This window comes from Simochromis diagramma, unplaced genomic scaffold (genome assembly GCF_900408965.1).
Source record: "Simochromis diagramma unplaced genomic scaffold, fSimDia1.1 OVJJ01000107.1, whole genome shotgun sequence".
NCBI classification, from domain to species: domain Eukaryota; kingdom Metazoa; phylum Chordata; class Actinopteri; order Cichliformes; family Cichlidae; genus Simochromis; species Simochromis diagramma.
The window spans coordinates 5,252,199-5,275,141 of NW_024387209.1; the positions used below are offsets into that span (position 1 = coordinate 5,252,199).

General features: G+C 41.5%; 1 protein-coding gene across 2 annotated transcripts; it reads left to right on the top strand.

Annotated features, from left to right (window-relative positions):
- The first annotated feature begins 1,111 nt into the window (after positions 1–1,111).
- Positions 1,112–22,065, top strand: mrps9 (mitochondrial ribosomal protein S9). Of its 2 annotated transcripts, none has more exons than XM_040051584.1 (11): positions 1,112–1,243; positions 1,565–1,750; positions 8,798–8,860; positions 10,158–10,188; positions 10,276–10,355; positions 16,948–17,033; positions 17,124–17,199; positions 17,285–17,453; positions 18,970–19,078; positions 19,811–19,980; positions 21,679–22,065. In XM_040051584.1, exons 1-11 carry the CDS (start codon positions 1,157–1,159, stop codon positions 21,768–21,770), a joined length of 1,149 nt encoding a protein of 382 aa, XP_039907518.1. In that variant the 5' UTR covers positions 1,112–1,156; the 3' UTR covers positions 21,771–22,065. The 2 variants fall into 2 exon arrangements, with proteins under 2 accessions (XP_039907518.1, XP_039907519.1); XM_040051585.1 differs by having other exon boundaries at positions 19,811–19,874.
- The last annotated feature ends 878 nt before the right edge of the window (positions 22,066–22,943 follow it).

Below are 22,943 nucleotides of genomic sequence, written 5' to 3' on the forward strand. Positions count from 1 at the left end.
ACTCTGTAAAAGATAGATAGATAGATAGATAGATAGATGGGGGAAAAGCTCCAGTAACATGAGACTGTACGCTAAGCAGAAGGAAGGAGCCCAGTGGCTAGTGAGTGTCAGAACCACTGTCTAGGATGAGACAACAAACATCCTTGAGTACATCAGAGTACATCGAGCTGGACTGATAGCAGAGAGGAATGTCTGTCCTGAGTATGGCATGAAAATCCAGAGTTAAAAATGTGATATGCCCCCCAGGGTGGTGAAGAATTACCATGCTAAGATCCTACTGGTCTTTCAGATACAGACAGACAAACTGATGATGGCTAACTAACCAGACATAGTAGTGGTGGAGCAGCAGAGGAAGACGGCCACAGTGATAGATAGTAGCTATACCAAGTGACAGCAACATCAGGAAGAAGGAACACGAGAAGCTGGAGAAATAACAAGGGCTCAGAGAAGAGCTCGAGAAGATGTTGAGGGTGAAGTTACAGTGGTCCCAGGGGTAATCGAAGCACTCAGTGCAGTGACCTCAAAACTGGGTGAGTGGCTCCAGCAGATCCCAGGAACAACATCTGAGATCTCTGTCCAGAAGAGCGCAGCCTTAGGAACGGCAAAGATAAAGCACAGGACCCTCAAGCTCCCAGGCCTCTGGTAGAGGACCCGAGCTTGAAGAATAAAGACCACCCTTTTTATACATATATACACAAACAGCTGATAATCATCTTCAAATAATGTCAATTTTACAGCCTGAAATACAAACTACTGACCTAAATTTCTTATTTGTTTGGCACAGTTTTGAGGTCTACACTTTATTCCCTTTGCTAAAATTACTTATGCCTCACTCATACCATCAGCATCTAATTCTTGGTGGGATGTATATTATGCCATATTTTCAGGGGTAATTCTTCTAAAATTGTAAACTGTAAAGACACCAGCAACATTCATCTACATACATAAATCAGGACATTGTTTTAAACAGAAAAGGGCTGCAAAGAAACTAAAACAAACTCCTGATTTTAGAATTTACACTTCTAGTAACGTTGTTGTTGTTGTTGTTGTTGTTTTATTAAGCGGACAGAGTTTATTTTATTTTATTTTTACGGATTACCGCACGTGTTTCTGACGTAGACAACTTCCGCCTCGGACGTCACCGCTGTCAGCAAAGATGGCGGCGTCCTGTGTGCGGACCGTGGGCTCGTTTCTGGGGAAATGTATGACATGCAGCTCGAGTATAAACACAGTCGCCACGCAGGTAAGCCAACAGGTAGAATTAACGTAGCGTGTGACATTTTAACGCGTTATTTCACCTTTAACGCACGCGAATATGTTTAAATAAAGGACGAAACGGCCTCGTCCTTGAGTTAGCGGCTTCTAGCAGGGTTTGTTAGCCAAAACTCCGCTGACGGATATTTAAATTAAGAACCTGTCACCACGTCTGTAGTTTCATGAATGTGCCACAGTCGTTGAGGTGCTTTATGTCAGTTTACTGAGCTCTTAACTGTAATTCGGCTGTGTTATCGAGCTGCCCTGGATATTTGTCTGACAATAATGGCTCTTTTCCCCCCGTCCCCAGGTGCTGCTGAGCAGGCAGGTATGTGTGAGCTCTGCCCTGTGCAGGAAGAACCTGGCGGCCGCTGGACCGGAGAAGTTCACCCTAAAGTACATCCAAAAGCAGGTGGAAGAGTACGAAATCGGGAAACGCCACCTGGCCAACATGATGGGAGAAGATCCCGAGAACTTCACCCAGGAGGACATCGATGTAAGTTAGCTTTAATTAGAAAGAATCTGGCAGCAGCTTCTAAAGCATCACACATAGGCAGGATGCTTTATGTGGGAAATAAAGGATAAAAAGACGAGAACGGCGAGGTTTTCATGTGATTTTTTTGCACCATTTTAAGCTTTGAACTGTACATGACATAGTTGGGGATTTTCAGCACTTCTTTAGTGAGTCTTGAGTACTTGACAGTGGTGTTTGCAAAGGTATGTGCAATTGATGTAGGTCAGGAGCTGGCCTGGGCAGGGGTCACTTAATTTTGGCACTTGCGAAAAGAAAATATAGAAATATAACTGCAAATCAACAGAAAGCTGGCGTGAGTGAGTGATCTCATCTGGCTTGGAGTGTGAAAGTGATGTTTGTGTAGTATCTGAAATCTGCCCCAGCACTCTCCTTTTTTGTCTTTTCTCCTGCTACTGGGAAACGCAGGTGACCCTAGACTAGGGCTGCCACAAACAATTATTTTGATAGTTGACTAGTCACGGATTATTTTTGCGATTAGTCGACTAATCAGATCATGCATCCATTGGACGTAAAACGTACAGCTTATTGCATCAGCATGTGTCTGCTCTTATATAACTATCATTAGCTTAAAGCTTGAAGTGTTTAAGGTATGTGCTAACTAAAAATAAAGAGCAGATGATAGTTTATTAAGCTTTTATAGAAATTTGCAGATTGTCTCGGTGGAGTTTAATAAACTCAGCCGTCTGCTCCTTGCTATCTAAAATATAACGGGACACCGGAGTATATTCTCGAGCATCTCACACTCCTGATGATCAGTTGTCTGTTTGACGTTTATTCAGCTGTGTAAAAACTATAACTTTAATCTCAGCCAAACTGATTCACTCAGGAACAAAACAAAAAACTGAAAAAAGTCAAACAATAACATTTTTAAGTTATCTAAGTGACTTATATATCATGTTTAACCCGAGTAGTGAAAGACGGCAGTGGGTTTGAAAACGATTTGCTGGGAGTCCGGTGTTTTTCGCAGCTCTAGTGAGCCTTGAACCCCGGCTAGTTATCGAGCTGGTGGGTAACAGACGTCTCTGAAAACGTCAGAGCGCTTTTGAAAATATGTGGTGTCTTGATAAACTGAGCAGATATTTGAAGTTTACACAGCTACATTCTCGCCTGAAAATATATTAAACGTTTATTTTGTGACCCAGAAAGAATAATAAGAGTAATATTAAAACTAGCTAGCTGCCGCCATTGGAAACTGAGCAGGGCCGCGCTATGAATTCTGGGATAGGCTGGGCCACGAAGGATACACTCGACCCATCCTTCAAATCTGAGGAAAAGGAGGGCGCATTTTTCGGCTGCATTTGGAGGAGTCTTCGAATTTGGACAGCCTTCGTCGCGGCGCTGTAACGTAATCAGCCTACAAATGCGGCCTCAGGAGGATGCGGCCCTGAATTTGGACACAGTCACAATACCGGACACTGCTTCTTCTTCTTTGGGGTTTAACGGCAGCTGGCATCCTTGTACATGCAGTGCTGCCATCTTCTGTTTCAGTCCGTTATTACACTCTTAAATCCTACTACTCATTCCTGCATCTTTCTTACAAAGCTTCAAACTAGAGCAGGGCGATATGACCAAAAATATTTATCACGATATACATTTGAAAATTTGCAATAACGATATAACTGACGATATAATTGACACTAGACAAAATACTTCACAACTCCACAACTTCATTAGTGCAAAAAACCCCATCAATGTATTTTCACTTAAACAAGCAGCTGTTTTTTTTATGTGCATTAAAGTTATATAAAAATGTAACAGTGCAAATTCCTTGCTGACAGTTTAACCAAAAGGCATTTCCAGTGGAAACTGGCCGACATATCCTGAGCATAACCATGTATAATATCCACAAAACTTAAAAAGAGGTTATACACACGCAATACGGTAATATTAGGCGCCTGCCTAATATAGCCGTAATGCTCCGACAATCCATCAAGCGGTGCGGGTTTGTTGCTTAGCAAAGTCGTACTAAAACATTTGACAGATTTTCGAGCGCCGTGTACGACATAAAATCGTTTCGAGGTAAGTAAACACAACCAGAGTTCATACATAAGGCACACGGGATTATAAGGGGCACTGTCGATTTTCAGAAAAATCTAAGGATTGATTTTAAGTGTGCCGTATTTTCCAAACAACACGGTAATAACGACGGTCCGCTAGCATGCGCTACCAAAAATAGTGCTTTGTTGTGTATCTGACGGACGAAAGCTAAACCAGTTCCACACCACTGAAGTTGCAGCATTTTTACAAACCAATTCTGGTTCATCCGTTACATTCAACGATCCGCTTTCGCTCTTCTCATTCTGCGTCGCCGCCATGTGTGTATGTAAACAAAGGCACTGCGCATGCGCGTCTACCATCTATCGCGATATTTCATTTTCCTATCGTTGCCCAAAATTACACCGGTGTTACCGTGAACGGTATGATATAGCCCAGCCCTACTTCAAACGACGCGTCGACTATTAAATTAGTTGTCTCCGATTTTGATAGTCAGTGTAATCGTGGCTAGTCGACTAATCGTGGCAGCCCTACCCTAGACAAAAGGCTAATCCTCACATCTAAGATTACAACAACCACCCTGCAGCCACACTTACTGCTGAACTACACACCTGCTGATGTCTCCTCGTGCTCTGTGTTTCCTGCTGCCATCTTCAACTGCCAGTCTTTTAACCTTTTTACACCCAGTTTTAAATGAGCGTAATGCCGTCTCGTTTTGGGCAAAACTGCAGTCTTAGACCCAGATCTTTGCTTACCGTCCATCTGACATTTGCTTTCACTAAAAAGTGTCTAATCCCATTTGGATATGTGATCCCAGCTAATGAAGCGATTGAGTTTAAGGGACTGTACGTATGGCATTTGCTGACGTTCACTATATTAAATTAAAATGTGGAGTCTGTTTATTTTTTCCCACCTCTCTAGACATTAAAACCTCCAGATCCACTGAGCAGATGACATATTTATATCACATCTCAGTCAAATGCTCAGAAAGCCACTAAATGTGGATTAATACGCCACTAAAAAAAGTCCCAAACAAACTGTGGTTGACTCCTGTTTGTTTGAATTTCCTTTTTAGGAAAGATTTCTGTAAATTAAAAACAATAAATTTTGGAGTCTTTAGCAGTGAACAGTGTAAATCTCTGAAATGCTGAGTTTGTGCGGCAGTGTAGATTCCTACTGTAGCATGGTGGCTTTGAATCCACCGTAGGCCATCTTTGGTATGTCGTTCCCCCTCACACCATCCTATCTGCCATTGCAGGCAGAAGTTTGACGCGTTTAAAGCCTCCCCTCTTTGTCAGCATCATTAGCATCGTTTGGCTCCACGTGCAGCAGGCAGGTGTGGCCGCGTCTGTCTAATCCACTGCATCATTGCTATTAGCAACGCCCTTAAATGCACCCAAAGCTTGTTTGTGATTTTTCTTTTTTTTGGCAATACATTAGCCCTCACTGCTCTAACCATTTAGCTCGATTTCCCACCCGTCCCTCGTCCGGTCCCCAGTGCCCCTCACAAATAATGAAGTGAGCTGTTTGCGCCAGGCTGTGAAAGCCGAAGCGACGGCCAGCAGCCCGGACTTGGATGCGTGGAGGGAAAGAGGAAAATTTGGGAGGACTGCAGAGGTGCATAGTGGGGCACCTGAGAAATCCCTGCGCTCCAGTTTGGAGTCCAGACTCTTCAGGTGTGACGGTGATAAAGACCCAGGGAAAATCAAAAGGATGTTTGCAGCCAGGAGGAGGAATTAATACAGAGCGCAGACCCAGAAAGGGCAAAAAATCTCTGATTTTTTTAAATTTATTTATTTGTTTTTTTCTTTGTTCTGGGACTTGGGTGACTTTTGAGCCAAATTTACTTGCAAGTAAACGAGCACTGAAACAGTTAGACAATATTTAATAGATTAATCATAAATAAATGAAACATTTTTCAGGGAACTGTTTATAAAGCGCTTAGAACATTATCAGGTTAAACAAAGACGAATAAAAGATGATTTCTGATTTTAGAGGTAATAAGGAGGCTGAAAAAAGTGTCACTAACTGCAGTTCCTCTAATGGCCACGAGGCTGCTTCCGATAGTGAGTCAGTCCCCACATCATGTTAAAATTTCCAAATAGGCTAGCTTCTCCCTTCATAGCAACTGTATAACTCATACATATGAATACAGATAAAGCTTAACTGCCATTCAAAAAACCATTCATGAAGTTTGTGCTTTAGTTTTGGTCGCGTTCTTGTTAGCGATGATCACAATTTTTGAATATTCAGTCATTAAATTATATATAAATTGTCCATGCAGCTATTTATGATCTTGAAGCTCATAGTTTTCTTGTTTTTAACTGGTTCCTGCTAAGATGTAACACACTGCTACAACCAAAAGGCGGCAGTAGTGTACCTACAAGCTGTTACCGGTAAGAACTGAAAAACAAAAATTAAAGAATGTACCAGTTAGAGATTATCTGCTACTGTACAAACTGTATTTGAAAAAATAAAGGGAAATTGGGTCTACCACAGGCAGTAGGATTCCATCTTTTATATACAGTCTCTGGTCTTTAGTCTTTAGAAGCTGCAACTTGAAAAAATTTGTCTTATTTAGCTAAACTGATTTTTGAAAAAATTATACATTTGAGTACATTTGTGGCATCTCATGCAGCTGCGATAGTGTTAGTCGAGTAAACCTATATTAAACTGCCTGCATTGGGGGGGAATCCAGCACGGGACCCTCCCAGAACTGGAAGGCTGCTGAGTGCAAACATAATAGTTAAATATGAATTTCTGTCTTTGTATTTTTTTATCACAATTAATTGCTGTATTATTAGAAACTGGTTTCATGTAACGGACAACTTGACTCCATTCAGTTGTCAAGTCGGCTGTTATGGCAACTTTTACAGCAGGTTTCAGTGAGTGTTGAATTGTTTGACAATCTCAATAACTGAAGTGAGACAACTTTATCTTATTGGATAAACAGATACTGGCAAAGTCTAACTTTGAGAACATTATTTGCAGTACCGTACTTTCCGCACTATAAGGCGTACTTAAAATCCTTTAATTTTCTCAAAATCGACAGTGCGCTTTATAATCCGGTGCGCCTTAAATATGAATTCTGGTTGTGCTTGCTGACCTCGAACTGATTTTATGTGGTACACAGCGCACAAAAATCAGTCAAAAATGTTTTAGTACGACTTTGGTAAGCTACGAAGCCGCACTGCTTGATGGATTGTTGGAGCATTACCGCCATTGTAGTCAGGAGCCTGGCGGAGTAATCTGGGTCAAAAAACCGTCCTCTTCAGGTCCCATTGCTGCTTTACCAGGTGTAACAATTAAGTTTAACATCCATGAAAACAGAATTTATGAAATTCAACAGAGTTAGAAGTTAGCAGGAAGTTAGCTCGCTAGCTTCTACCTAAACATGATATAGCATGTTCTGACTGAGAGATATCTGAAAGAATTCAAACTTACAGCTCTGCCATCACTTCCAACATAAATGAAGACAGAAAACTGAACAGCAGTGACTTTTTTAGGGTTGCTGAAGTTGGACTAGCTGGTATATAATGATGTGCTACGCCATCGCTAGCGACACAGCTATGTTAGCATAACATAAACACAGTGAAGCTGGAGGACGAATGCTAACCTTTTTCCACTCAATAAAACTTAACGGGAGACCTCCCGGGACAAATGCAATCGCGTGGCAGGATGCTGTAAACAGACCAAACTTCAGTCAGGAGAACAACGGAGATAATCCATCCACAATAAGAGGTTAGTCATTAATATACTGCAACAACATGGGAATAGAGCAGCTGTGAGAGAATTCAGCATTAGTAAATCAATGGTACAGAGGTGGAAGAAGCAAGAAGAAAAGGTTTGACTTATTTGACTGTTTTGTTTCACTTAATGCGCCTTGTAATCCGGTGCGCATTGTGTATGAAAACAGACCATTCATTGACAGTGCGCCTTATGGTCGTAAAATACGGTATATATTATTGCAATACTCGACATATTACAAAATGTTAAAAAAAATCTCACAGATATTGAATCGTGCAGTGAAATTGTGAAGTTTTGAATCTTCACTCGTGGTTTTGTAGGTTTAAAATAACTCTGTTCATCTTCGTCTTTGATCTTTTCCTACACTACTGTCTGTCCTGTTGCAGCTTCCTATTTCACCATGAAGTTAAAAAAAAAAAAAAATCTTTGTGCGCTGTGGCTCTGCTAAGTCGTCTTTTCCCCTCTGTCACTCCGTCTTTCCCCCCTCGGGGAGCTCTTCCACATCTCTGTCAACTCTCTGGGGACGCACAGGTGCGTCTTCATCTGTTCCTCGTCTTTCCCTTTTCCTCCTCCTTTTATTTTTTTTTTCCTACCCTTTAACTTCTCCTCACTTGTCTTCCTCTTCCTGCCTCTCACAGCTTTAGCGCAGACATTTCCCTCGACCGGCCCCCTTTTTTCTTCCTACTTTTCCGTCGTTTTGACAACCTTAAAGGCAGCAACCTGCTCTCTCCCCGCAGCACCTGCTGCCTCGCTAATTGAACCGACAGAGAGAGCAGGACAGGAGGAAGAGTGCAGAGATGGTGGGATGAAGAGGGAGAGAGATGAGCAGGCTGTCTTGATGAGGGGCCTTTCTTCCCTCACACACACATTTCCAATGCCATCTGTAGCCCTGCTAATAACACACACAGCAGAGGATGAACTCGGAGTGAACTGTTAGACATCCACAGTGTCCTCTGTTCGCTGTCAACAAAGCCTAAACTTGTGCCTTTTCATGCTTGTTTTCTCCTCTAACTACACACACACACACACACACACACACACACACACACACACACACACACACACACACACACCTTGCTCGCCTTTCCTTGAACCGGCAAGCAGCTTGCGCCTCTTACTCTGTCACTTTGTTGGTGTGACCTCTGTTGTGTGGACATGTCAGCGTTGTCATAATGTGCCATCATCTCTCAAACTGCCATCTCCTTTTATTTATTTATTTATGTATGTATTTATTTGTTTGTTTGTTTCTCTGTCTTTCGCCCACAGAGAAGCATCACGTACCTTTTTCCCTCCAGCCTGTTTGAGAAGACAGCTCGGCCGCTCATGAAGGTAAGACTGCACAGTTTAATTTACTTGTTGGTTAAGTGTTTCCCTTTTTTCCCCCTATTTACTTCCATTAACCTGTCGTGGCAACATCTTTTAAATTAGGCTATTGCTTCAAGGCTTTTTCACATTGTCAGGAATCTCTGTTTAAACAAAACAAAAGACAAAAATTGAATTTTACAAAATGATAAAATGCTCTGGTGAAAATTCTCATCTTTGTGTTGTTGGGGTCGGTTTCAACCCAGTTATAATATGAGACTATAAAACAATAATTAGTGCCAAAACTGAAATCATAAACACACTGTTAGGTCACTAACACTGTCAGAGAGAAGTTAGGGGTTTCCCTCTTTACCTGTTTGTCTCCTTCCCTGAACAAACAGCTTCAATCTAAAGGTCCACATGAAAAGGTACAGACATGTAAGGCATGTGCAGACCAACTCGGTTTAGTTGCTAGCTTTCACAGTACACATCTCCAGTTTGTAGCATGCAAAAATAAGCAGATTTACAATAAGCCAAGCTGTGGTTCATCATATCTGGACACAAAACATTAATATGGATGAGCCAGTTTCTGTGGAGGACGACGATGTAGATGATCAACCAGTGGACACAGATACTTCTGATTTTCTTTACCATCTATGATCTTGGACAAGAACTTCTCAGGAGGACACGTTCCATGGTGGGCACAATAAAAAGAAAAACAAAAATAAAATCTGAACTGGGACAGGGCTCCACTTTCTTCAAAACCAGTTTTTGTAGACACCAGCACTGTTGTTTCATATTGTCCCAAAAATTTTTTTGCCCTTTTCTTAAAGGAAATAGGTAGTTGAAATATTAAAATAGAAAAGAACAAATGAAACAAATTTAATTTAGAGATGTTCTGTTCAATTTACCTGTCCTTTTTTTTTAAGATTGAAAGGGATGTAAAAAACAAACAAAAGAAGCTTAGTGCTGAGTAATTTCTCTAATGTTGGTGGGTCTACAGTGGAAACACAAGCAGCAGTTTGATGGAACGCATCAGTTCTGGTGCTTTTATGATGAAATGTCCTCGATCTTTTCAGTTTGACCTCAGGTAAGTTGGTAAATTGTCTCGTTCACTGTGGTCACCAGTGTAAATATAAACATCACAAGCACAGGTACTTGTCTGGTACATCAGTGAGTTTGAGGGGTAAACAGAAGCAAAAGATGGTTCCTGAGTAGAGCTCAGGAGTGGTGGCTTTTAAAGCTCTACACATCACCAGTTGTTTGATTTTATTTATTTGTTTTTTTTTTTTTTTTACTGAAACAAATCTGTTTTTATTTCCAGCATCCTGATGAAATCTTTCCCAAGCAAAGAGGTATGTAAATCTGCTCCTGAATGCATTTTTTATTCATATTTTTTAACTGAGGGTTTCCAGAGCTGATTCACTTTCCTCTCCATAAAGCTGTCCAGTGGGGAGCAGACGGGCGGCCCTTTCACTTCCTGTTTTACACTGGCAAGCAGTCCTACTACTCCCTCATGCATGTGAGTACGGCAGTACAGCTGGAGCAGCGAGCAGCGCTGTCAGTTAAACCTTCATCCCCCTCAAATCCCCAGCTCTTCCTCACCTGCTCCCTCCCTGCTTCCCGCACCCTCGGGTCATATCCTATTCAGACAGAGTGAGTTGAAAGAAGACGGTGCCGTTCCCTGGAGGAGCAGCGAAGTCAGATCCTCTTTTCCACGCAGCGGTGTGAGGGAAGAGGTGGGAGAATAGAGGGAGGTGAGGCGAGCAGGAGGTCAGAGGTAGTCCAGCTTAACATGCGAATCTCAGGGGGGAACCTGCTGCAGAGATGGAGGCTTATTTTCACCTGTTTGGATTCATGTTGAACCTTTTGAGGTCATCTTTCATCTGTCATACCGAAGGTTTATCTGTGTACCATGAATTTACAAAACATAGTACCAACAGTAGTTTTTATTTATGTTTTTATGGCATAGCCTTGAGTTTGTTTCTGTACTTACAGTCTGAGGTCAGGACTAACCCACAATCTGCTGCACGACTTCCTGTTCCTCTTGTAGCTGAAGATATTTTTTATAGCCCTGCATGAATGTAATTTTTTTTTAGCTGGTTTTCGAACTGCAGCAAAAGGTTGTTTTTGTAATATAGGCTGCATGTCACTAAGAGATGTAGTTTCATAGCTCACATTTAAATGCAGTTCTTGTCAGCTGATGTAGTTGTTGGAAAACGCTATGAACTTAAGTATTTATAGTATATATATTATATTTATTTCCCTGCTTCAGCTACCATCAGACAACTTCTTCCACCAAGGAAGTAAAGCTGTTACACTACACCAGATGCCACGTCACGTTATTCGCAAACTGTTATTTATGACTTGATTGGTTAGTTTTTCTTTTGTGTGGAACTGAAATCAGCGCGTTAAAACTGAAAATCTGGATGTAGCTTCCCAGTCTACGTCCACACATAAATGGCATTTTGGATCACTGAAAATTGAGCTTTGGAAAAACTCCAGCCAGGGTGCAGATTTTCAAAAAATTGTGCGCTCTGTTATTGTTTGTGGGCTTTTGATTGGCAAACATTTCTTCACGGTGTGGGTTGCATCATTACCTGTTGGTTTTGTACACTCTTGACCGTCCTTAATGTTTTGCTTTTTGACATAGACTGAGATATGTTTTCAAAATGAACACAGAAAAAAATTTTCTGGATGATTTTTTTTTAAAAATGATTTTTTTTTAAATCATCCAGCCCGAGGATTTATATCAGTCAACCATTTGGATTTTATGACTATAAAGCATTTGAATATGGAGGGTAGTGCCCGGATACTTTTAGGTGACCTTGTAAATCTTGTTAATATCACGCATTTAGTTTTGTCACTGTTTAAAACAAGTTTATGTGCAATAGCAGATTTCTAAAATTTATCAGAAGCCAACTGCAGATTTGCAATGGTCAGATCAAGGGAAGAGACGGTGGCATATGAAATGGTGTCTTCTGCATAAAAAATTGCATATGACAGAGATAATATTGTGTAAAGAATAAATAAAAGAGGTCCAAGAATGGATCCCTGTGGAATACCTAATCACCCAGCCCCCAAATCTCAACAAACAAAACTGATGGAGGATTTTATTTTTGTTAGGTCTCTTGAAGACTTGTGAAGAGTTTTAGCACAAAGGAATTCACAACACTGTGACAGTTTTGGGTTTGGTTGTTTTTTGCTTTGTTTTTTTTGGGGGGGGGGGGGGGGGTGTTGTACCTGAATATCCGTCTGTTGTGTAGGTATTCATTGGTCGATATTGGCATTTTGATAATAGTTTTGTACATCTTCAGCTTTTAATCTAAGCAGTGAGCATCACATGTCATTTTCCTCCATTCTTAGTTATCAGGAATGGGACTTGCTAAGAACATGGACATTCCTGCTTCTGTTGCTCTCATAGCGCTCATACCGAGGCTGTGCACCGTGTGACAGAATAAAAGTACTAGAGCTTTTGTTGCATCTAACTTCCCCCCTCGGTGATTATTTTACATTTAAATACAGCTGAAATCACAGCACAGACAGCCATTATCTTTAATTCAAGTCTGGGGTGATTTCCTTACCTGATGTCGCAGTTATATAATCAGACACAAGCCCACCTGCAGAGGTTTATTGTTTAAGCTAATTACAGACTCTATTTTCTTCATGTGGAGATGTTTATCATCTCACCTCTTCAACTTGACATTGTGCGTTAGTTTGCCTCGTTGTTGCAAACTTAACAAATTTGTCACTGGGTTTTGCAACTTTTTATATCATTTTAGCAACTTTTCTTTAAATAAGCACATACACAGTCACAGGCTGGCTCACTGACCTTTAACATTGTGTTGTTCAGTCAGTCTGTCCGTGTAAACAGAAGGCAGTCGAGGCTCCAATCTTGGCACCCCAGTGCTGGCTTTCAGATCCTTAATCGTAACTCTTTCCCCCGTAAACACAACATTTGGTGACCTCCCTGCACCCTTAATGAGGAGTTTTGACACCTCATTATATCTCAATAAAGATTTGGTTTTCACACCTTTAGAATAGGTTGAGGTTTTCCAAGGGTAGCTCCGTACTCCGTAAGCAGACACCACCCTCACTAACTTCTGATGCACCCGGGTATTTTGTTCTTTGAGCAGGCCTGAAATATGACAGAAACTGCTCAGTTCAGGCTTTCAGGGAGCACCAATTAGCACTTACATACATACTGATTCTCATTCCCCTCATCCTCTTCTGTCTGTGTCTGTGTACATGTGATGTTTGAGGGTGGCTTTGGGATCGGCTTAGCCTAAGCACCCAGACCTGCTCTCTGGGTGCTTACTAAACATACCAAACAGGACCTGTCTTCCTGTCTTGGGTTCATCTACTACAAATCTCAGAGAGTTCGAATATCAGTGGTCACCAATAGTCAGACCAATATTTAAATTTGAGGTCAAGGTCAGAGGTCAAGTTTTCTGAAAATCATGTGAACACGGTGACTCCAGAAATGAAATATACAAACATTTCAAGCCTCTTAAAGTGAAGATAAACCGTACACTGGTGTTGAGACCACAAAAGAGGGAAAATTTAAAAACTACTATAACAGAAAGTAAACGCACATCAGCAGTATATCCAGAATCCACTAAGAAAAATAATTTCAGGGCATTTTTGTCCTGCAGTGCCGAGATCATTTGTATTAAAAATAGATCAAATGATGTGTTTGGCCTGTGTAATAGCAAAACAGCCGTTTGAGACAAAGATACAAACACAACAGAATTTTAAAACTCTTTTGATTGGAATAAACGGTGTAGTTTTATTTTTTTATGTCCAGGATTCGAGTCCCATCAAAGGTGTCTGGTTGTCAGGCTTTGTCCCGCTACGGGGAAGACCTCCTCCTCGGGGATTTGGAGGGAAGCGGGGCTGGGCGATGAAGAGGAGGATGAGTGGGGCAGATGAGCAGGCACACCGTTCACGCTTGTTCTTCTGTCTGATTGTATCTGCAACACAGAGAAGGAGAGAGAGAAGAGGGGGATGATATGTGAATATTTGTCCCCACATACACACACATCGTTTTGCCCTGCAGCTGTAATCTGCACCCCCTGCTGTGGGTTTAAATAGGTATGTCAGACATGTCTGTCTTTCCCGTCCTTCCCATCCTTTGCCCTTTACCCATCGTCTCGCTGTCTCACAAGCCCCGGGAGCGTTGCCAGGAGGGGGCAGTGGCGTGTAAAGAAGCAGCCTCCGTGCTCGGCTGCTCTCCTCTCAGCCGGCGTGGCACATTAACCTGCTCGCTGCTCCGCTGAACCCTTTATGGCCACAACTCCAGGGAGGCCCGAGAACTCGCCTTCCTTTTCCACACGAAGACCGAATAAATGCTGGTAGTTAATGCCTCGTTCTCACGTAGCCGGAGCTCTGAACGTGCATTTGAAGAGCCTTTATTGACTGTCTGTCTCTGTAACAGCCTCGACTTAAATGTATCCAGATACTGCCCCACTACTCCGCCGCCTCCTCCTTTCATCCCGCCAATCCATGCGAATTATTCCTCGCCATTGTAGGAACCAGTGTTTGCACACGTGTAACTCAAGCTGCCCTCTCCTCTCGCCTTCTTTTTTTCTGATTTTTCTATTACTGTATTTTTTTTTTCTTTTTGTAAAGAAAATTGGTTTTTCCTTGATGTTTGCTTGATTTTCTTTTTCTCTCCTCCTCCCGTACCCCTCTGTCGCTGGTCAGAGTGGCAGCGGATTAGGCACACTCTATCAAGAAGGAATTAAACAAACATCTGGTGAATAATTGACGGGGAAATGAGTTCTCACCCAGGCGCTGGGTGGCTAAGGTGGGGTGGGGGTGGGGACTGCCTCGGGGACGTGACCAGCATGCCCACCCTCTCCTCCTTCTCTTCCCCCGATCTTACCCTACCGTCTGTCTGCCTTTCTGTCTGTGTCCGTCGCCATGACACATTCTCCCCAGGTTACCCCCAGCGCGGCATTGATCCGCCGCTCAGCGAAACTCTAGTGTCGGGTATTTAACTCCAGATTTTTTTTGCTCCTTCCAGCTCTGCTTCAGTTGTGTGCAGCACAGTTGCCGAGGTCAATTTTACTACACAATACATGAGCAAATGCATCATGACATTACAAACTGACTGAAATTAAACTGTAAAGAAAACTAATAGAAAATTAGTAGAAAAATAGAAAAGTGTTTTTATCCTTTAAAAGTGTTTAGTTGTAATCTACTTTTATTCTCATTATTTTTAGGGTTTTTTTCCACTAAAGGCTGATATGAAGTTCTTTCTTTTCAGTTTCTCAACAAGGCTGCAAAGAAATTAGCATCTTTTACACTAAAGTCTTGAACCGTCTGGGTCTTTAACTCTACGCTCACTGGTCAATTCATTAGTTACAGCTTCTTTGGAGAGGAAAAACCCAACAATCAAATGGCCCCAATATGAGCAAGAACCTGGCGACTGTGGGAAGGAAAAACTCCTAACAGAAGAGAAACTTCCAGCAGAACCAGGCTTGGGGAGACGCGGCCATCTGCTGCGACCAGTAGGGGTGACGAGAGTAAGACAGGACAAGAGACACACTGTGGAAGAGATTAATAATGACTAATGATTAAATGCAGAGAGGTGTATAAAGAAAATATCCTCCAAACCATTACACCAGCAGCAACCTGAGCTATTGATATAAGGCAGGATGGATCCATGCTTTCATGTTGTTTGTACCAAATTCTGACCCTACCAACTGAAACTTGCAGAAGAAATCCTGATTCAGATCTGCAAAACGTCTATTGTCCAGTTTTGGTGAGCCTGTGTGAATTATAGCCTCAGTTTCCTGTTGCTAGCTGACACGCGTGGTCCTGTGTGATCTTCTGCTGCTGTTGAGATGCTCTTCTGCACACATTGGTTGTAATGAGTAGTTTCTTGAGTTACTGTTGCCTTCCTATCACATGGAAACCATCACTTTCATCTGACCTCTGATGTCACCGGGACATTTTCTCTTTTTCAAACTATTTTTTTTGTAAACCCTGGAGAAGGTTGTGTGGGACAATCCTAACAGATCAGCAGTTTCTGAAATACTCAGACCAGCCCATCTGGCACATGTCTAAAGTCACTTAACAATGATTCAGTTTGACGCTGAGGTGTCTTAAACTTGCAACTCTGGTCACAGGAAGTAGTCTGACTGTGTAGAAATCCATGTGAAAATGAGCCTCCAATTATGGCCTCAGTAAACTCTTTGCTGATAAATCTATGGTCTCAGTCTCTTGTTTGAAGACTTATTTAGTACAGCATGAGGTTTATTTCATAAGCCTAGAGTCAAAAAGAAGGATGAAGCTTCAGGGCGTCACTTGTGACGCTTAGGTTTAATTAAACAAGATGTTGACAAAGAAATCTGTACCTCATCCATCTTTTATTGTGCAGAAATGATCAGTAACTGTACACAGAACATTCAGACTTTGACTTTCATGCTTTCAATGAGTTAAATGAGCAAGATTGTGCCAAAAATCAGCAGCAGGCGATGTAGGTGTAAAAGCTGTTAGCAAAATAAAGAGCAGTGAATCAGTGCTTTATGATCATGTCACAATGATTTCTTTCTAAAGCACAAATCAACCCTCGTACACCCCTGCGCTGCCCTGCCAGAAGGTGCTGTGCGGATGCAGCCAATCAGCAAGGTTTAACCGTTCCTCTGTGGCCACAGAGAAGAGAGTCAGACAAGTGCTGTGGTTATTTTCATAATCCTTTTGGCGCTTTAGACTTTAACAGAAGGAAGAAAAACAGCTGCCTGAAGGAGGGGAAAAGACTTCCTGGGAATGAAAGTTACTTCCTAAACAGAAGAAAGGGCTTTTGGGCAGATCACTCCATTTCCATCACTCATTAGTTGTTCAGTCTATGAAATGGGTAAAATAGAAATGGAATGAAAGCTGTTTCTCCTCTTCTGGTTAGAATACGGCTGAACGTTTCCTTGTTCTCGAGAGCTTTGGTTGGATTTTTAGGCCCCATGTCAGTGTTGATGTAGGGCTTAAATCTGACTGTGGAGGGCCAGGATGGGCAATGCAGAAAGATGTTCCCCTTAAAATCCCGTTTTCAACCCTGATTTGTGTTCAGTAAGATTTTTCCATAAGACTGAGGAAAGCTTTTGTTGTTTTAGGATCTTTATGGCAAAATCCTGAAAATCGAGAAGCACCAAGACCGTCTGAGGGCCAAAGGACTTTTCTCCCAGGATGCCCAGCTGATGTAAGAGGAGGAAGAGTCCACAATCAAAAGTCTTTAAAGCTGTTTTGGCAATTTGTTTTTTTAGTTCACATCTCTTCCTGTTTCCATTAGCTCCCTCGGCCCAAGCCGGTGGCTGACAAAGGAGGAGCTGGAACTGTTACTAGTGGAGACCATCTCTACTCATGATGTAGGTTTTATGCTTTTTGTCGTCCTATTTTGCACCTCTTTTGTGTCCAAGAGTTTGATTTGCATTTTTGTGCATTTGTCTTCAGTACGACCGTTTTATCAAGCTGATGGAGCACATGCTCGCCATGCCGTACAGCAGCACGGAGGAGGAGTTCGTTCAGCAATACCGTCGGCTGCTGGAGGCTCAGTCCTTGAAGCAATTGGTGCCACTGCTGGAGAAGGATGAAAATGGCGTGGCCTTCAGCACCGCGGAGGGTAGGTTCACAACAGCGATGTGTTTCTCAGAAGTCTCACTAAGTTTTGAAAATCGACCAAAAAAACAGTTTAACACAGAAAAGGAACCTCTCAGTTTAAGGCACGTTTGGTTGATTTCACCCAGGTATGTCCCTTTTAATGTGGCTTTTTGGGATCTGTACATGTGTACTAGAGGTCAGCATGCATATTCTGTATAGAAATAATGGCCACCCTCACCACCTGTTGTTTTCTTGTCACAGTGGAGCCAGTTGACCAGGCACAGCCATCACAAATGGATAAATTAGCAAGACCAAAACTGTTTTTGTAGCAAGATGTAAACACGTTAATCTGTGGCAGTCTGTGGAGATTCAGTTTTTGGTATTTCTGTCTTGGCTAAAACTCTGATAATGTGACAGTGTGAGCAGATTTAGCCAGGCTTAAAAACAAATGCAAATAATTTCATTGCACAGTTTTTGTGGAATTCAGAGTATTTGGGGGAAATTTAAAAACAAACAAACAAAAAAACAGCATGATTTTACTGTACTGAGCAAAGGTCTTGAGCCCCTCCTCAGTTCTTTATATTTTGCTTCCAAAGAGCCAGACTAGTGTTTTTTAAGTGCTCTTAAGCATTAGTTCTCCAGGCTCTCTGAAGATTAATTCAAACATTAAAAAAAGCTCTAGCTAAAGGGATGAACCAGTGTTGTTAAATTGTATCTTTAGGCACTTTTTTTATTAGCAGCCTGTCACAAAAACACACAATTTGTACCCTTTTCTTTTGTTTAATCTCTGAAAAATTCCAAATATAACACAGTTTAAGGTTAAATAGTATCATTGCACCAAAAAGGTGATTCTCAAACAGCTGTTAGCTAAAAACTTGGCATATCTCAGCATGGTGTGCAGGGTGTTCTTAAAAAAAATGAGGAAACTGAACAATTGGAGGACAAAAGAAGTTTCTGGTCTAAAAAACTATTAGTAGATGAAATGTATCATGTCGAGCTGGTGAGTATTAAGAATCAGAAAATAATCCAGCGAAGACCTGACACAGAACTTGAGAGATGCATCTGGACCTTCAGCTCATCATCTACTGCCATTCTTAAGGAAGGGAAACGGGGAGAAAGGGCTGAGGCATCCCATATTACACAAGAATTGGACTAGAAATCAGTGAAAATGGGTCTGATGGAATTATTTGGTTCAAAACATCATCAGTATGTACGGAGCAGGTCAGGAGAGAGACCACTGTAAGTGTCTACATCAAATAATCATCAGTCTGACACCTCCTGGGTATCAGTTCCTTCTAATGTCTGATTGAGCCCATCAATGAGGGTAATTTCTGCTGAATTATCATGCTTCATGCCTCCCTCGCCTAAACAAAGTGTTTTGTTTTCTTGCTACATGCGAGACCAGGTAACTTCCTCCATTCCCAGTCATTTCTGGGATGATTTGGAAGGTTAAAAAAAGGTAACCTTTGTAGTAAACTTGCAAACATGACACTCGTGTCTGAAGTAAAAAAATCAGACTGTTGCATTGTCATTCTCAGGTCGGAGGAAGACATCAGACTCATCAGTGATCCTGCGGGACTGCGGCTCAGGACACATTACCGTCAACGGCCAGGACTACCTCCAATACTTCCCCGTGCTGCAGGACAGGTGAGGAGAGCAGCGCGAAGGTTTCCACTCTGAGCAAATAAGCCTTTCCACCTCACAGCCTCTGCACTGCTTCATTCACAGATACCGTTTTCCTTAAAATGCAAGACGCGATGGGTTTTACTCTCCACCCTCCACCCCTACCTCTCCAAAAAAAAAAAAAAAAAAATTAAAAAGCAGCTTTTTCACTCTTCACAGCATCGCCTCGTTTTTTATTTATCTCCTTGTAGTAAGTTAATTACACAGTTGAGTGATTGTGTGTGTGTGTGTGTGTGTGTGTGTGTGTGTGTGTGTGTGTGTGTGTGAGAGAATGTCCAGAGCTGGTGTTGTCACGCAGTGTGAGGACGGGGCTGTAATTGGAGCAGAGAGGTGACAATTGACTTTGTCAGCAGCTATGGGCCATTCAGCCTAAGACGCCATCCAGAACACAGACACTTTCTTTTTCTCACACACACACACACACTCTTATCCTCTTCCTGCTGAGTCAGAAGTTACTCTGTTATATGTGGTGGTGAGATTGTAAAAGAAGGCATTTCACAGCGCCGGGATCCTCTACGCTTGTCTGAAAAGTCACCCAACCAGACATTAAATTAGCTAAGCCTCCGCCGTTGATACCGCTATCTGTTAAATAGTGCACACTCCTGGTCTGCCCATTCAGCCACGTTTCATTCTTTCACCTTATTATCTCTTGGTCATTTTCTCTTCTTCTTTTTTTTGTCCCAAAATACCTCTCAGAGAGCAGCTGATGTTCCCGTTGCAGTTCATGGGCGTGCTGGGCCGCTTCAACTTGGAGTGTAAGGTGAGCGGTGGGGGCAGGTCGAGCCAGGCGGGGGCGCTGAGACTCGCCATTTCCCGTGCGCTGCTCAGCTTCCTGTCTGAGGGAGATGGGGAGGCGATGAGACAAGGTGGGTAGTTTTGCTTTGTATCTCATACAGCAGCATCCTGTCTGAAAACTACTACCACTGATGTACTTTTACAACTTGGGATTAAAAGAGTGCTCATTCACCAGCTTGTGCAGCTGGTTTTAAAAATCTTTGGTTGGATGGACATATCTAAGCGTGGTTTGCAGTGTGTCCTTAAAATATTTGAAGAACTGGACAAGACATGTAAAGCCTAAATAAACAGTATCTGAAAAGCATGTTCTTTAAGGTAGAGGGTCTAAAATCTCATGACTGGATGTCAGTAGATTACATATTGCCTTTACTGGGTTCTGTTTTCCTAAGCATGGATTCGGGAAGTCTGGGGGTCTACTTGGGTCCCAGTCACGTAAAGTTTGTCATCGGATGGTTAGTGCAAAGGTCCTGTTTGGTTTTTGTTACCATGTAGACTTCTCCGTAGAGAATTTACATTACACACTGACTTTAAAGAAGCATAACAGGAATGACTGCTTGGCCGTCGGGTCTGCAGCAGTCTGTTTGCATAACTGAGGATAACCTAGGCTTTACCCCTCCCAATTAAGTGCACCGCCTTAGCTATGGCAGCTGCCATGTTTTAGTCAGCAAGGAGAGATCAACAATATTAAATTTAGACTGTACCCCATAAAGGCCACACCCGGTCGGCATGTTTGTACTGCTGTTTGTGTAAAAAGGGAAAACAAACAAACACATTTTGTAAACTGTAAATGAACATATTTGAATAATATCAAAAACAGAGATGGTTACCCCCGAGTCACTCAAGTCACCGTTCATCTGTAGCGAGAGTTCTCAGACAGCAAAGCAACTCTAGAAAATTTCCTGTTACTAAGCACAGCTGTATTTTGCTGTTGTTAGCCTCTGTTAGCTGATGCTAGTTTCACTGAGAATAAAGTTTCACTGAATTGCTGCATTCAGACACTTAGTTAATAAATTTTCATACTGTATGAGAGTTTGTCACAAGGAACTTGGGATTTTCAGGAGGCACGAGCCTAACGTTAACTAGCATAATGTTAGCTTGTAATCAGCTGTTGTTGTTTAGCCGGCTCGTTGTCACCAGGAACGGGAGGGTCACATGTCTAATCTGCTGACATTAAGTAATTGTGACAATAACACAGAACAGTGCCATCAGATTTTGAATCTATCATGCAAGGAAGCATCTGATTGATAACAGCTTCCTTTTTCAGCATGACAATGATCTCAAACACACTGTTAGTGCAGTAAAATCAGAGTTGTATAGAAAAACATACAGTGGAACACTATCAGTCATGAGTCGGACCTCATTATTGAAGCAGTGTAGGATCATGTTGACAGAGAACAGAACAAAGCACAGTATTTTCTCCAGAGTTTGCTTTCTTTTTTCTTTTCTTTTTTTTCTCAGCTAACCTTTTTTATTAGCCAACTATAATAAAGTAAAGTTATTTAGTCTTGAATTTATTGTGTAGTTTTTATCACCTCTGGTTTTCCTGAGACCACAAAGCTCCGTGACAGCTGGTTGTTTGCTGCTGTGTTTTTTGTTACTTAAACGTTACCGTGATCTTCCCTACCATAAATATTTATGTCACTCTCCAGTCTCATAAGGAGTACTTGTGTTATGACATGCATGTACTAATGAACTAATAGATACATAAATATTTACTCATCTGCGCCTGTGTTCAGTTATATTTCGTTCTTTTCATTTTTTTTCCCCAGCTGGTCTGCTGACCCCCGACCCAAGAGTGAGGGAGAGGAAGAAGCCTGGACAGGAGGGAGCACGACGGAAATTCACCTGGAAGAAGCGCTGAGGGGCGGATCAGTTCCACCTGAGCTTGGATATGAAACATTCAAACTGACTTCTGACATCAGTGAAACTGCTTTATTTTCTCTCCAGAGGCAATGCCACTCTGTCCTCTTTAAGCTTTTGGTGCCAAGTGCTATGCTTTCTCACATGGTTTTCATGATGCACCTGCTGCAGGGAGCTCCTTCAGCCACCAGATGGAGACATGTTATAAGAAATTCATAGTTTGGACTGTTTATCTGTACATCAATTAATAAATTAAAGATTTTCTATAAAATATAAATAAAGGTTGTGATATTTTGGCTTCTTTTTTTTAATACAATTTAAACAATTTTCCTTTTTTTTTTTTTTTTTTTTTTTTTTTTAAATACCTTCTTAGGTAGTAGGGTAGGTACCTATGTTCACCATAGTGTGAGATTATTTTATAGTAAATGTTAAAGACTCGAGGCTAATTTTTTTTTTTTTTTTTTTTTTAAGTCAGGAGTAACGATTTTACGGCAAACTGCAGTTTTTGAAGCAAAACTAAGAATTTTTTTTTTAGATTGAATCAAGTCAACTGTGGTGATGTGTTTAGTAGATTTGTTTATATAAAAACTTTTTTTTAAATCAAATTAATCAAATAAAATATGCTGCCAACAACCTGCAGTAGAACCGGATATAATTTTATTCCGCGTTTTATTTTGTCAAAATCCATGGCCTACATTACCCACAGTGCAACACTAACGCTCGGGCACTGCCTTCGTGGATTCGGAGTATCCGGGTGTTTTCGGGAGTGTATGCTAATAACGGTGAAATACAAATTAGCTTGGGGTGACTGTGGTGATTTCTACTAAGTAACGGGTTTTTTATTAATAAATAAATTGACGAATTCGATAGTTTATCAATAGTTTAGTCTCTAGAGTGAAAAAACAAAGTGAGGTCGACATATTGCCGATAAAGGTCAAAGGCAGAACCGGACGAAAGTAGGCTTTTTTTCTGCTTTATTTCTGTTATTAAATAATATATATTTCCCTCACTTCAACCACTAGATGTCGCCAAAGTTTCACAAATGCCTGCCATGTGTGACCGTCTGTTGCTAATTATAACTTCATCTCATTATAAAATAACATCATTAATTAGTTAAAAGCTTATAATAAGTAAATATTAACTGAGGCAGTGTGTTTGCATTGAGTGAAGCAGA

What these genes read in the sequence shown, in the direction of transcription:
- mrps9 (XM_040051584.1), top strand. Translation starts at nt 1,157, where the DNA reads ATGGCGGCGTCCTGTGTGCGGACCGTGGGCTCGTTTCTGGGGAAATGT. An exon ending in TCCCAGGATGCCCAGCTGAT is followed by an intron (nt 17,034 to 17,123) that starts GTAAGAGGAGGA and finishes TGTTTCCATTAG; the next exon opens with CTCCCTCGGCCCAAGCCGGT. An exon ending in GGCCTTCAGCACCGCGGAGG is followed by an intron (nt 17,454 to 18,969) that starts GTAGGTTCACAA and finishes TGTCATTCTCAG; the next exon opens with GTCGGAGGAAGACATCAGAC.